Source organism: Bombus affinis, chromosome 15 (assembly GCF_024516045.1).
Source record: "Bombus affinis isolate iyBomAffi1 chromosome 15, iyBomAffi1.2, whole genome shotgun sequence".
NCBI classification, from domain to species: domain Eukaryota; kingdom Metazoa; phylum Arthropoda; class Insecta; order Hymenoptera; family Apidae; genus Bombus; species Bombus affinis.
In genome coordinates, this window is record NC_066358.1 from 7,725,751 (window position 1) to 7,742,005 (window position 16,255).

General features: G+C 38.9%; 1 protein-coding gene and 1 long non-coding RNA gene across 7 annotated transcripts in view; one reads left to right on the forward strand and one right to left on the reverse strand.

The window, feature by feature from the left end:
• The window catches only part of LOC126924796 (IQ motif and SEC7 domain-containing protein 2), a 138,905-nt gene that overhangs the window by 82,790 nt on the left and 39,860 nt on the right, over positions 1 to 16,255 (reverse strand). The window contains exon 1 of one of the 5 annotated variants that reach the window (XM_050739659.1): positions 10,862 to 12,524. The exons of 3 other annotated variants lie outside the window; for them this stretch is intronic. Coding sequence is in view for 1 of the 2 variants with exons in the window: in XM_050739657.1 (XP_050595614.1) it covers positions 556 to 602 (47 nt within the window). In the remaining variant the exon portion in view is untranslated. Of the gene's footprint in view, positions 1 to 555; positions 618 to 10,861; positions 12,525 to 16,255 lie in introns of those variants that run through there. One more of the 5 variants, XM_050739657.1, reaches the window with a different exon arrangement.
• LOC126924809 (uncharacterized) lies at positions 831 to 10,767 on the forward strand. 2 transcript variants are annotated; one of them, XR_007713699.1, is made up of 3 exons: positions 831 to 1,930; positions 8,543 to 8,746; positions 9,051 to 10,767. It is a non-coding gene; the product is annotated as an uncharacterized LOC126924809 (long non-coding RNA). The 2 variants fall into 2 exon arrangements; XR_007713700.1 differs by lacking the exon at positions 831 to 1,930 and adding an exon at positions 6,402 to 6,692.

The window sequence follows — 16,255 nt, forward strand, 5'->3', positions numbered from 1 at the left end:
TTGCTCGGGGCATCGATATCGGCACAACTGAAAGAATCTTGTGAAAATTTGCTCCTATCGAGCAGAAGGTTTGCTGTCCCTCGCGCAAAACGTATTTACAATTCTATGAGTTTCGCGTCACAGAACGAAATTATCAGCTGTGCCGCTATCAACCAGGTCTTAGTTTTACAACGACGCTGACTCAGGCAGCCCGCTGTCCTTTGAAACGTACACCTGTCGAGTCGTGTTCCCACTATCGATGCCAAGCGACGACATCTCAACTGCGAGCTTGGTCGATCTTACGACTATGAACGCGTAACGCAACGGCCGATTTTAATCGCCGCGAGGTATTGGTCTCAAAGACGCTATTTTTCTCGCTATTATCTTCCGTGCGATTTACAATGGCGTTAGATAAACCCATAAAAGCTAATGGCGATTAGTAGGCGAATCGGCCATAGCTCCGCGCCACTATCCGAGTCCGCTGTGACTAACTGCAACGAGATAACGCGATTTTCACAAACGTTATCGAAGAAGGAAGAAGAAGCAACAACTGTTGTGGCTCGCTGTGCTCGTTACCTGTAGCTGTCGCATTTCCGTTGGAACACGTCCCATTGGAAGCACATAGTAGCGAAAAAGTGACCGACACCCGGAAATCCGTCGATCGAAGGGAAACACGACATGCAAACGACCGAATAGAAAAAGGAGAGAGGCGATATCGAAGATGGCGGAGAGAAGAAGAGGGAGAGAAAGAGAAAAGGAGAGGGAGAAAGAGAGGGAGAGAAAGGGAGACGGCGAAGCGCGCACCACGACTCTGATCGCGAGAATCTTTCTTAGCTGTTGAGAGCGTCGCGTGCTTGAGAGGAAAAGAAAAAAATAACACGGTGGGGAAAATAAGAAATGCTCCGCCACATTATCTTATCTGCATTATCATACACACTGCGATATGTTGGCCTCGCGAGAGAAACTTTGCCGAGAAAACCGACACTGGCGTTCAGTTCCGCGTTTGATGTAACGAACGTTTCCATGATCCTGGGAATCGATTACTATTAATAGCATTATTGTTAGTAGTATCGTTATCGTTGGTGAGCAATTCGCAGATTTTTATTTCGCTTTTTCTTTCGCGTATATATAGAAAGTTTAAGAACTTGAAAATACGTGGAATACACGCAACATGCAAAAATGTATAAAGATACGCGAAGTACAGTGTTTGGTATAATATTCGGTAGATACATAGCGTTCGGTATGTGTTTAGTGTGCCACTAAATATGGTTTTGAGGATCGATTATTATCGGCGAGTGGACTACAGTTTTCCGCGGATTTTGCGGCCAATGTAAAAATTCACAGATGCGTAGAATACGCGCAACGTGAAAATATACGAGCCGCTGCATATGCAAAAGCGGTGTAAGTCAAAGAGAAGTTGATTACCGAGTAATGAGAGATGAAATGAGAATTTTGTAAAGCGTGCAGCGGACGATTCTCAGCGAGAAACTAATCGAGATTTACCTACGCTTACTTTTACTTCTGCACGAAACAGGACGAAGGTCGCGCTCTCGTGATGTGGTGTTAAATCAAACGCGCGAAAAATTGATTTACACCGCGTTTACGTTACGCGGCTCGTATCGTAAGATGTTTAAAGTACGGTACTGTATTATTTATGGACGTACGAAGTTTTCGGCGATCTCGATGATGCATGATTAGCGGGCAGCAGCAAAATTACAAATTTACTATAACCATGCGGATATTTCGAGCCAGCTGTAAATGCAAGCAGACAGGCTGCTTCGTTTGTGATGGCGAAACGAAAGGAGACAGAAAGAGAGGAAAGATATAATATACGACAGAATTATGGAGGTCAGATTGAAGAAAGAAAAACGAGGGTCAGTGAGGACTTCTGAGAATTCTTCATTCTTCTTCTCCTCATGAAATCGTCTTTTCGATAAATCCAAAGAGCGTGGTGAGTGATTTGTCGTCTTATTGGATTACAATATTGCATTTAATACGTTGTGTCGTGATCGATAGGCGCCGAATCACGCCCCTAATTGATCCTCCTCCCACAGCTGATATAAATCCTCTAATCAATAAATAACCCATTCCTGAAAATTTCGTTTTATTTTCATTGAGATTTCTGAATCACAAAATGGTTTTTATTCTTGGCCTTCTTCTTATAATATACGTAGCTGCTTCTACCATTTCTTTTTTTTTTTCTTTTTTTCGGAATTTCATATTTTATAGTAGGTCGATTTTTACGTTAGAAAAAAGAAAAGTATGTACATTGACATAGTTTATCACTGAGACCTTGGGAAATTTGTCGTTTCCTAAAAACAAATTTTCCAATTTACCGTTCTCTCTCTTATCGTCTAAGAAAAATCATAGTGATCATCTAAGGCCATAAAAAAGCCCAAACCATCTTTATCGTTCTTCATGTTTCACCATTCCCCTTACTTTCTCCCCAAAAGTATATATCATCGAGATTGGATCCGTACGTGCAACGCTTTCATTAAAACTTGCTATCGTGATCTACAATGATTGGAAAATTTCGAACAATCGATCACTTGAGTTTAGAATTAAAGGCATGGAACAATTGGTATAAATGGAATTGATAGACGAAAAATTTGCCTATTGTTTCCTACAAAAAATTTGCCAATTACCATTCTCAAGGATCACAGTGATCGCTGGAAACTCATGAAAAACGCAAAACCATCTATCGTTTTTTATATTTTCGCTAGCTTCTCCGCAAAAGTACTATCATCAAAATTTCACCTATGCATACGACGATTTTATTAAAACTCAGTATCATTCGTCACGTACTTTGCGATATTTGAAAAATTTAGAATAATAAATTCAGAAAGGCGCTTGAGTGTAAAATTAAAAACGCTAAAGACATTGCTCTGTTAACTTATTTATCATCCTGCCCCCCCCCCCACCCGAAAAAAGAATTTTTTTTGCCATTGACCACTATGAAAAATTACAAGGATCATGGGAAAGCTATAAAAATCGCCAAACCGTGTCCTCCTAGTTTCTTCCCCGAAAGGACTGTCGTCGAAATTACAGCTATAGGATGACGGAACACGAAGGGCTGCTGGTGGATGGAAACAAAACCGTAATGGCCGTGAATAATTGCCGAGCAGGCATGTACGACGCGGGCCTCGGATAAGTTTGTGCGTTTGACAGGAAACGCGTTATATGGCAGTCTCATGAAAATTATATGTTGCGCCCCAACGGCGCTAGGGTGGTACGCACGTTATAAAGTCCACCCTCCCTCGTCGATCAATATATACGCCACCCATGGTGTGTTCCTCCGTCTGTCGATTTGTTTCCCATGAGGCTCGTACGGCTGCTGCCAGTTCTCTTTTTTCTTCTTTTTCTTTCGCCCCACGACCCGTATAAAACGTAAAATCACCGCGTACGTTTCGTCGTAACACGCGCCAGAATTATCGTAAAGCGACGTTCATGGGGTATCCCTTGATTCGTTTAGCGGCCAATTATTTTCCTGTGAATTTAGAGAAATCGTTGGAATACATTTTCGCAGAGTTTTCTATGTTTCGCTTCTTCCTAGGGGAATTATTCTTAGTGCCTCTAGGGGAATCATCGGGACCGATCGCCGGTGAATTGTTCCTAGTTACATTGGCCAGTTGCCTAGGGAAATTCGCAGACTCGACTGCACATATTCTTTCTATCGAGTTTTTTGGGCTGGTAAGCGCCAGCCGGACGTTATTATTAGATGCAAATTTATACTTTCATCGAGATGAGTTTAAAAAAGGAGAAGGAAATTCAGATGGAAAATTTGTTTATCTCTGCGCGTTAGCTGCGTCTTGTACATTTTAGCGTCTTCTTGTGCATCTCGAAATTTTACGTAAATATATGGAAAATAAAAGACAAGGCGCCTAAGAACAGGCCAACTAAATTTGCCCCTCCCTATCCGCCGATAACAGCTGAGACGTTCAGGTGGCCTGTTTCAGGCGCTTCGCCCTGTATCTTTCAGAATTATAATAATTTATCCAGAGAAAGAATGGATATTAACCTTTTCAAATCGCCAAGGTTAATAACGACCGAAATTTATTGCAGCGATAAGAACGATTCTTTCGTTGGATCGTATCGTACGTAGATTGCGAGTTGTAGAAACGGCAAGAATTTTTGAAACAGGCAATGAGAAAATGGACCCACTCGATCACCACCAGCAGAACTGGTTTCTTCGTCAATTTAGGAATAATAACGAAAATATCTCAAGAATACAAAACGTCTATCTCGTTTGAATCCTGTTCTTACGTTCCATATTTAAAGATAAGATTGGAACTTGTCGTACAATGATACAAAAAGATCTATCTATTTGAATAATCTACACCCACACACACACACATTATAATCGTTTGAAAATATGTAATATCGTACTGTGTATTTTCTCTCGTCATTTTATACGTTCGCGAAACGTAGAAAATTATCTCGCCGGTTCACCTCCAACCATACAACGAGTACCTCCAATTTCAACAACGAAATTTGTATTTTTTTCGTGTTGGCGTTTGCAATTAAATCAGAGTTGTTCCGACGCATATCGAAGAGGGACAGACGTAGCTATAAAATAATTTCCGATATTTTCGTTTGGTAGCATCGTAGCTGGCGGCGTTAGCCGGGCCCGAAATTGAAATTTCGTTGGCAACCCTGGCGTCCATTTCGCGTTTCCCTTTTTCCACCGAAACAATCGAATCCTGCGTTAATTGGACCTAGCGGAACTTTGCGTAACGTCTATCTTAATATTACGCTGCGAATTTCACCGATCAAAGCTTCCAATCGTACGATACGTCACGTAAAATCTACCTATGTAATTAAATTTCGAAAAGATTCGAGATACTTAATTCTGTGTGTGTGTGTGAGATCGAAATATAGGTCGATTATTATCGTCGATGATTTTAGTCGAATATGCAACGTAGAAATTGTATTTAAAAAGAAAAAAAAGAGAGGCTAAAATTTACTTAGAATTAATAATTTTGTACAGTTACATGTAATAATTATTAGCATAGAATGTTTCATTTGAGAGGTTCAGAGGAGAAATAGCAAAAACGGTTCGGGAGAACCGTGGGTAAAATTTGAGGTAGGAAAAAGATAATCCGATTTCCAAATCTGCAAATTTAACATTTATGTTGCATAATTATATTATATATATTATATATAAACGTATTATATTACTCTAACACATTGTAGTTTGGTCGTAGATATTATTTACGATATTTACATTGTATCAGTAGGCGGATTTATATCCATTTAGCTGAATGTCCGCTGCTTCTCACGCACAAGTATTCCAATTTATGTTTACAACCCACCGTTTGGACACCCTATTGGAGTTAAATATCGAAAAACACTCAAATACGTGTTTGTTAGTTTTCAACGAGAAGTCCATGTGTCAAATTTCGTGTGTCTAAGTTTAACGAACATACAGATACGATTATCTCTTGGAAGAAGAAAAAACGTAGTCTTTCTCACTCCCATAAGGATTGGATTTCGAAATGTAGTCAAACACGTGTTTGTTTATTTCCAACGAGGAGTTCACGTGCCGAGTTTCACGTCTCTAACTTCAGTCGGTACAAAGATATGGTTATCTTTTGAAAGAGAGAAACCTACCCCCCCTAAGAGTCGAATTTCGAGAAACGTTCGAACACCTGTTTGTTTATTTTCAACGAGCAGTTCATATGTCGAGTCTCTAACTTCAGTGAATATAAAAATACGATTAAACTGTTTTAAAAAAATGTTATCCTCTTCTCGTTACCCGTTTGGGATCCAAACATCGTTTCTACGCCATAAGACAAGCATATTGTCTACATTTCAAATTTCTGACTGCAGTTAGCAGTTTGCAATATAAAACGCAATTTTTTTTATTCTTCATTTATATTTTATTTCATTCCTTAAATTTCCTGGCATACACAAATAGATTCTATTATCCGATTAATCGATTTCTCAATTTTTGTTGATATAAGAATCTACGCAAATTTAGACGATCGGAAGCAATAACCACGAACAAGAAATTGATATGAAATTTGGAAGTTTTATTTAAATTCAATGAAAATTGACCCGTAAAGTTAGCGTTAAGAACCATTTTATTTCTTTCCTCTTCTTCAGAATCGTCTCGAGATTGCTCGCAACGTTGTTTTCGCCTTTCGTTTTCAACTTCTTATCCACTCAATTAAGTAGACGTTTCACAGTGACTTTCTGCCTTGCGAACGTTGCGTTTCCTCGGTTCCTCTTTCGTGATTAGGTGAACACGGGTGAAGTTTGTGTGACCTACTCCTAGCCTTGCGAGTATCGACCGATGCTTCCTACTCTCTCAATCTCCACAGCTTTTTTCCCCCCGAAAATATCATCTCGCACGTTTATCACTGTTATTATAAATTTTGTATCGTTACTATCGAGATATGTGTAATTTTGTGTGCTAGACTAGATTAGCCGCGTAGTAGTGACACATATATATGAGTATGAGTATGTTGGAGTATGTGCGTGCACGGCGTCTCGTAAAACAGATGAATGCAACTGTTCCGTTGGTAATGTGGTAAAGAAGATGGCGAGACAAAGAGAGTGCCGAGACGCGTGCAAATGTATATCCACGAATATCTTGCAAATCACGTATTAAATAAATCTGAAACTATTTTGATATCAATTCTAAGCGTAGTCTAAGTGTTCCTATACATTTATTTCGGCGATTAAGATCCACAATTCTCAACAGTTACACGGTGAGTTCCACGGTGGTAGAATTTTACTTTCAACGATCACCTCGAAGTGCCTGTGACAGATCGTTCTGCAACATAATAGCGTTCTCAATTACCGCGACTCTGTAGCTTCTTGTTTCTTATCGCTGTATAGTATTTCCACCGAGATCTCCACGCTGTTCTTCGTTTCCGACAGAGTTCACAACATTCTATCGCGCTAGATCGATCCTTGCCACGTGTACAAGCAATTCGTCATTAGTCGATTCGTCTAATGCGAAGTACACGAAACGCGTAGTATCCAAATGTCTTGTTATCTAATCGTCGTACAGCTAAGCTTCGAGAATACGAAACGCGCGATACAGCAAAATTAGGAAAAACAATCGATGAAATTTACGGGAAAAATACCTTCGATAATATTAGGATTTTGTCAATACCATCTAATGACAAAATCCGCAATCACCTAGTTGCCAACCAAAAAATATTTCCGACGGGGCAAGAGCCTAAGGAGAAAATAATGGCCGGGCAGAACGAAAACTGGGCAGCAACGAATTCGTCTTTTTAACGAAATTTGTCAACGTGCGACGTTACAGCGAGCGCAATTAGAAGGCGGACGGTTGTTTCTTTCCGAGCCACTTATTTCGCTGGCAGTCGACAAACGTGACGAGCGAACACACGGCGTTGAATAAAATGCACGTATCAAGGGGGTGTGCAGTGGAAGCAATGGCGAATAATTCGAGGGGACAGAATCGCAGACGGATGGGGTCGAAAAAGGAGCAGCCAAAAATCAATAGTACCATTCCTGCGACTTGTCCGCGCGTTTCCTGCCATTCCGATGACGAAACAGCCCGGCGGTTCAGTCCCATTTCGAATAATCGTTACGCCAGAACGAAATTAGAATGCGATACGAACCGGTAAATGCGGAAAATGGAACGTTTATACTCGACCCGTGATCCCTCTGCATTCGCATTTTCTCAAAAGCTCGTACCCACTGCGATTCTTTCGTTTCGCAGTTCAAACTGAATTTATTATTTTTGTTGATTTGCACGGCGGTACGAAGACTTTCAAGAAAAACGGCTGATAAATGTTTCGATAAAAAAGGACTCTTTTTTTCCGGCGGTTGAAAACCCAGAGTCTAAAAACGATCGAAAGCGTGGACAAGAGAATTAGCGTGTTAAAAATAAATCGGTATAATAAGTCAGACGAGTATGTAAATAATTTGTTATTTCTCGCGTAGTAACAATTTCGTTGGGATTTTGTCGGTTATTTTTTGGCTGGCTGCAGGAGACAAGGAACATTCGATTTTTAGCGAAACAGGTGGTTTCGTTAGCGATGTTTGTACAAACGTTTAAATCGAAAGAAACGATACATTCAGAATGAAATAAAAGAGATTCTCGTCACTGAGATCTTTTACTATTTTAAATCTGCGATCGCTTGCATTTACTTTAGCCGTCCGTCTGGCTACCATTGTTTCATTTGCTGTTTTGGCGTGAATTCGTTATTCTTTTGCCGATTTAAATGATTCTTAAGAAAATGCGTGACAAATGTTACGACGAAGATCATCCAAAAACTATGGTAAAAATAAGCAAAAATTCAAACAAAGGAATCATCACGTAAAGGATAAGAAATAAATGGATAGAAAACAATTTCGTATTCTTCATGTAGTGTGCAACTGTTTTATCGAGATTTTTGTTTATTTTTATGATATCTTTTGGACGGCGCAACAAAGTTTTGGTTCTTAGCGAACCACTTTTATTAGTAATTTTCTTAAGAATCTTTGTGTAAACTTTGTATAAATCTTTCAACTAAAAGGTAAAATAAATTCACACTGGAATGCCAATGAAAACCTCCAACGTATAATTCTTCTATTATTTCAGCTCTGGCACGGTTCTCCAATTTTGATATCCCCATCTTCTTTCAACGACCAAGAAGACTCGTAAATAGTATTAAAAATGGCTTTATCGCTAAACTGCGGATTTTCACGTACGTGTACTACGTATTTATAGAAAATTTGAAGGTGTAACGTTCCACGAAATGCACACGCGATATCCAATAAAGTACAGTGCTTTCTACACTGCTCGGTAGGTAAAACAGTTTTCCGCCGAAGTTTTACCTTCTTAGTTACGTTCTCAAAAATATTATATACACATTGTCGCAATGATTGTCACAAGATCTAAACCCTAAATTCACGTGTGTCAGGAAGAAGAACTGTTTCTTTCTTTCTTTCTTTCTTTTTTCTTCTGTTTTAAAGTTAAACATTCCGATAAGATAAAAGTATTAGAAAAAGGCAGCGACGTTAAGCGTCTGTTATTAATTTTAATTATTTCTTTAATAATTCCAAGCATCTAGAACCACGACATTATTCTATTTTTACTGTTTCCACAGGTGAACCGCAACGAGGCACAAAGACAGTTCGATTGTCTGAGAGTTTTTACTCGCGTCGAGGGAGTTGCAAAACTCGTGGAACGCGGCTGAATGAGCCCACGCGCATTCCCTGACTGTCGTACGCGGTCCAAGATATTGACATTGGCCCTTTTCCACCAGATCTGATCGTTTTATTATGCAGCCAGCGGAACTCGGTTTCGAGGATTGGCACAGTTTCAAGTGCACCAAGCTACTCAGACGTTTCACGACCCAGTGCTAGCCTCCGTCGGTTTATACACGTCCTAAAACATTTATATCACGGTCGATATTTCACGGTAAATTGGAAGAAACGATCTCGAATAACGTTACATCCAAGCAGACGAAAAATCGAGCGGCCATTCGTTTCAGAAAACTGTTGATATTAGATCGTCGAGATTATGCGAGTATTCGATAAAAATGACGAAATTATCTTTGCTTTGGATCGTATTTGAATAATTCGAGAGTACGATAAAAATAATGGAGAAATTTTTCACGCACGTCTGCGACGAGAAACGTCGCTTTACGATGTGTTTCTAAGAAGAAAATATTTCTGTCGGACATTTGCCGCTATACATCGATACACCTTCGGGTTTCTCGTCAAAAAATCGAACTTCAGAAAAGATTCTTTCCGACGTTACACGAGACTCTTAAAACAATAGAACTGTGTACCGGGAACATTTTCATTGGACAATGAACGAGGCAGCATACTCGACTAATTCCATTTAGCCGAAGCATCCTGTACATTCTACAGAAATTTGCATACACGCGACCTATAATCTATAATCCATAAGCTAACGTGAATTAAATTACCTACATACAGGGTGTTCGCGTTCAGAAGCGAAGAGAAACGTAACGCGATACTCTCGTATTTGCGTCTCGCTTGTCTTAAACCTAAGAAATTCTACGAGATTAAAGTTACGATATCTTCGAGTCTTTCACGCTCCGCTGCCCTCGTTCGAGCGGACACAAAGAGACTGCCGTATGGCGATCGTATGGCAGAAAATTACAAGCTGCAAATTTTTCGAAAATATGTGTCTCCTTGCAGCTTCGCCCTCGAAATGTAAATCGAAAAAGTAAATAAAAAAGAAAAATACGCAGAAGATGGAACTGCTCGGTTTTCGAGCCCAAGCGTCGCCCTAATGCGGCAACTAAGTGATTGCGGATTTTGTCATTAGGTGGTAATGACAAAATCCGCAATCACTTAGTTGCCAACCCGATATGAAAAGGATGCGAAACAAGGCAGTCAGATGCTAATTTGTAGCAGAGGTGTGCTCGAGATGGAAAAAGGATAGAACGATAGAATGGTTGAGGACATTAGAAAGAAACGAGTGTATGTAAGGAAGGATAGGGGAAAAGAGAGAATATGCGACAAACATGTGAGATTAAATTTAAATAATTAACCGAGAGTAAATAGAATGTAACTAAGAGTAAGTTTAAGTATTAGATTGTCCCAAAAGTTTCTTTCGATTTTGTCCCAGTAGGACAAAATGGATCACACGTAATTCGATAAAAAAATATACAAGAAAAAATGTTGTTCCTTATAAAACGAAGGAAATTTTTGGGACAGTCTAATATTATATTAACAATAATCTAGCGTGTACTGAGGTTGAAAGAGCGTGCGAATAAGAAATCTACGTGAATCTCATTCTGTAGCCAGAAGGCAGAAATAAATAAATAAATATATATATTTGTATAATAATGATTATTACGTATATACATGTAGGTAATTATTATTATATTATTATATATATAATTATTATTATATATGGCATCAAAGAACGACGAAAACAAACCTTTCTCTCGAGTCACCCGTTATACACGCGTCTTAGAAGACCAGCTCGCATAAAATGAAGCTGGCGTGTAGGTGTTTATCGATGCCCACGCGAGCGTTTATCAATCGTCTGGTATCCTGATATTTCACCTTCAACTATTATTCTTCATCGCCATTCAAACGATCATGCCTCATCATCGCCGTTATCTTCATCAATCACAAACTCACGTGTACAGCGGCTCACGAAATTATACAGACACACCGGCAAGAAACTTTTTCATCGATACATTACACGCGTTACATAAAACATTTTGATATTTCGTTAACACTATGACAAGATTTCCATGTTATGATTTATAACAACACACCGTGAAACATGATATTAGTCCGAGGATTTACGTACAAGTTATCGCTGCTGTTTATCGCTGGCATACGCTTCGCAGAAATTGCTGAGTTAGCAAATTAGTAAATTAGTAAATTATTCGTTATAGCGGTGAGCTGAGATACGATAAATCTACGAAACGTTGTAAAGAATCGGTTTTCGTATGTTGTACAAGGTGCACAAAAACGTATACTTAGTTTCACGATCAATTTAGAAGGCAGCTTTGGCTACGAGCAATTGATTATTGAATTTTTCAGCTGTTTATTATTAGACCGCGGATTTGTACGCGTTTATGGGAAATTTAAAGGTACAAGCACTGCGCGTGAAAGTATACAGAATATCAAAAATAGCGTGTTCGTTTGCTCGATGACACAGATCTGCGTGTAAATTTCATTTCTGTAGGTACAGTGGCGGATAAGGCGAGATTTAAAATTCATATTTACCTCCAACGACTTGATTAATTAATTAATCTAATGGCTATGACCAATTCTAATTAAAGATTAACAGCGACTCTGGAGCGTGGAACATTTTTATATCTAGCCGTAATTTAATTATCCTTGTCAAAGTATAACTCGTTGCTCGAAAATCGTGGCGTCTCGGTAATCTAATTGTTCTTGTCAACTATCACTCAAACCTCCTGAAATTACAGTGTTTCGATAATTTAATTTTATTACGGTCTCGTTTTCGAAAATTACAACGTTGCGATAGCTTAATTGGCCGCGTCAATTATGACACATTTTCGAAAATCACAGCGTTCCAACGATATAATTGTTCTCGTCAGCCTACACCTCTACATTTTTCTATAATTGCAACGTCTCGATAATTTAGCCGTTCTTGTCAATTACAACTCATCTTCCAAGATTACAGTGTTTCGGTAATTTAATTCTCGTCCACTACAGCTAGTTCTTCTACAATTGCAGTGTTTCAGCAATCTCATTATCCCTGTCGATCGCAGCTCGTCTTCCTAAAATTCTACTCTTTTTCCGTCTCGTTATCCTTTCAACTTTCTTCCGTCTTCCACTGTACGTACCTTCATGAAACTACGAGAAACGTATGGAAACCAACGATCCCGATATTTGTTACCTAACTCGACCTGATATCTGTCTGTGTATCGAAAAATTCGCGATACGCGCACACGCACACGCACAAAGATCCACGCGAATACGCGTGAGTTGAATGAAAAGCCAGGCGAAAGGTGTGTTGGATTGTATCCGAGGAACGACCTTGAGCAACGATACTACGCGGAGGAGCATTCCTTTTTAACTAAGGGCAACGTGTAGCTTGTCCGTGATCGCACGTGCGACCGCTATCGATTACGCGAGAGGCCGCCCCGAGAGCTTCGGGGGTTGGATCGGGGGTGAGTTTTATTGGTAGCCCTCGTCAACCCTCTTTTCTCGGACTTGCCACCACGAAAATAGCACGGTGCACGCCATGAAAATAGTAACATGGGAAAATACCGATTCCAGCGTCGTCAGTGACGAAGCAACCCTTCGGCTTCGTTTCCCTTTCAACCCTTTGCCGAGTGGCGAATGCATGGAAGAAATATGAAATTTATGAAATTGGAAAACTTTCCTTCTTCCTATGCAGTGTTTCCTTTTTCTTTTGTGGCAGGAATTTCGTTTGCTTTGGTTCGGTTAGATCGAAGTTTCAAATTCTTATTTGTTTGTAACGGCTACGCTATATTAATAGTATTTTTATAGTAGTATTAATAGAATATTTTTTAATTACATTGATGACAGTCATCTGACAGTATATCTGCTTATGATTTATTTATTTTTGTCAATTATAACAATAATTTAAAAGTGCTCTTGTCGATTACGATTTATTTTTTATTAAATTTCACTGCATTTTGTTATATCATCGACTGCTTATCCTTTGAGCTTCCTTTTGTCTTTCATTGTACATCTGGTGATTTACGAAAAGCGTGTATGTAATTTTTGTGTTTCCAGAACCATCTTTCTTCCTCTAATTTTATCTTTGCTTACTGTCGTATGGGAGATTTCCTTGGAGTGTTCAGGAGCTGCGAATGTCCATTTACAAATTTCTTTCAATTTGAATATTCACAAAAAGGGAGCCACCTCAATTTCGATGATCTTTCGATATATTCTCAATGTCATCAGCCTGAGTAGTATCGCGGAGGCTTTATATTTGAATATCTTGTTAACAAAAATAGCATAATCTGCCGGATATTTATATTTAATAGACTGTAAGTAATCCAAATCTTTTTTTTATGTAACCCAGGTAACTCAGATCTAATCCAATCGCATTTTTGATTAACTTAAAATTAGATCTGGATTAGGTCAGATTAGATCTGAGTTGTCAGGCGATTGCCTGCTCGTACCCCCACTCTATCACTCTACCCCCCTACGTTGATTCTGTCACGTGGCATGAATTTCGTTTTACGTCTCTCCGCGTCGCGGCCACAGCGGCAACGTTATTTACCCCCTCCACCTCCATTTGTCTACAGCGTAGACGCGATGAGGATAGCAGTAGTGGGGGTAATGCGACGTCGCGGATTCTCTACACTTGGCAGCGCTAGGTTCAATTTTTCTGGGAGTAGAAGGTGCAAGGAGAGTCGTCGCGCCCACGCTTTTACTTATCGATACCACCGTATCAAAATGAAAAATAATTTTACTATTTTTACTTAAATTTACTACTTTTTGTAGTAATTTTAAAATAAATGATAACCCTTTTTGTGAATATTTATCTTTCTTTCTTTATTTCTTTATTTTGCTTTCCGTCTGTGTTGGATTGGTTCCGTTGGTGCGGAAGAATGTTAAAAATTGAAAGAGTTGCGAATGTTTCTTTGGCTATCTATAGTCTTTTAAATTACAGTGTAACTTTAGAGTTTCTATACCTTTCGAGCTTCAGAGATTCTGCCACCTTTGTAATTTTATAACAATTCTTACTTGGAACGTTGTAAAATATACTTCCGTAACAAAGACAGGAGGAACATCTTAAAAAAAATATATTCTTCGCTTTTATACAAGTTATTTATGGACACACAGGGTTGGTCTTGTAACTTACAGCGCTGGCAAATTTAAATGCACGGCGCATTCGGTTTTCTCTGTGACTATGAAATGACACGTACAGACCTTATTTTCTACAAATACGTTCCTTTCTCTGACGAATTTCGACTATACTAATGCAAAAAAATAGAAGACACCGTGATGCATTTGGAGTATTCTAATGAAAGTACAATAATATCAAAAAAAATATAAATATATAAAAAGGTATAATACATACATATGAATAAAAATAAAATAAAATTTCGAAAGTAATTTTCAAACAGAAAATTTCTTTCTGTCTACCAAGAAAATCTAATGTTCGTCACGTAGAGCGTTACACGCGAGAAGTCCCCACTCATTCACAGCGCTCTATTTGGAATATGGAAAATTTGCATATGGAATTTGTACATGGAAAATCGGTACAGAATTATCGTCCATTGTTACGTTACCCCAAAAAACGTGACATTTTTGGCCAGTTTATCTACTTTTTCGTTCCCTTGCAGGTCAATACACCATGACACCGTTGTTTCTGCTTTTCTCTTTGACATCGCGCGTCACCGCTCATCAGATGGTACAAAAAAAAAAAAAAAAAAAAAAAAAAAATGATAGTCGTGGAGCATCGTTCACGTTCGAAGCAGCCACTGCCATTTCTACCATACACGTTCCCGTTTATTTTTTCCGCCGATTGTACTTGCGCGCGGAAATGTACACATCGAAAAACAATTTTCCCAATTGCAGGGGCACATCCACCGACAGGTGCGCGACATTCTAGTTAAATCGAGTTAGAGAAACGTGGAAGGAAAAGTTATTTCGCCGAAGAGGCGGACGTGTTCGTTCGAGCGAAATGGTGGGTGATGTGGGCCAACCCACGTAAAGTCGCCTTGTTCGGTCATTCCGTGGCCGCAAGGCTGCGCCACGCCACACGCGTGTTTAGAGAACACGCGTGTGGTAGCCGACCATGTAAAAACAGGCTCCACTGTTGCCCGTTATTTCTGCCGCCTTGTAAAACCAGCGCTGTAAGAACTCTGTCGACCAACTGTGGCTTTTCTATCTTTTATTGTTGTTATTATGTCAGATGATGGTACGAGGATTATGGTTTGCGAGTGTGAAACTCTTGGATACGGATTCAGCGTGTGAAAAAGACAATAGAAGAGACGGTTCTTCGTTTATAGATGGCAAATCGTTGACACACACACACACAAAGCATTGCAAGTCGATTGGAAACTTTTTAATGTAACGTTTTGTATAATATACAGGGTGTCAGCGAATTGTTAAGTTTCGTAAATAATAGCTGATACTATTTGGTGCTATATACGGCGAGGAACGTAACTTTCGCCACGTGGGCTTGAGGATAGAAGGAGTTTTTAAAAGTTGGATCAAACGAATTGAATTTTGCTTTTTTTTTTAAGTTAAAAGTATTTAGTTTAGCGAACGACGTATTGGATACAACGTTGGGAAAATTGCAGTTGGTCGGAGCGGCGAGGAAATATCGACAAGGTTTACTTTTTGCGACTTTTTTATGTGGATTTTTAACGAAAATTTAAGAAGTACACTTTGTAGACTTTTTCGATGAAATTTTCGATGAAAATCGAGTTTATTTTGGGAATAAATTCAATTATATGCAATAACAGTTAATAACAAATTTACTACAAATTTGATCTCGAAAATCGAGAATTGATTTTCTAAGTAGTAAATTACCGTTCTTCTCTCGTGATCTAATCTACTCGGTAAAATAGCTGGCGGTAAAATAAAGCAAAAGTAGAAGTGTCGATTGGTGGGTAGTTTGAATTCTATAGAATTTACGTATATATATGTACATTCCAATAGAACAATAGAACAAATAGAACAGATACAACAAATGCAACAGATACAACAGATACAACAGATACAACAGATACAACAGATACAACAGATACAACAGATACAACAGATACAACAGATACAACAAATACAACAAATACAACAAATACAACAAATACAACAAATACAACAAATACAACAAATACAACAAATACAACAAATACAA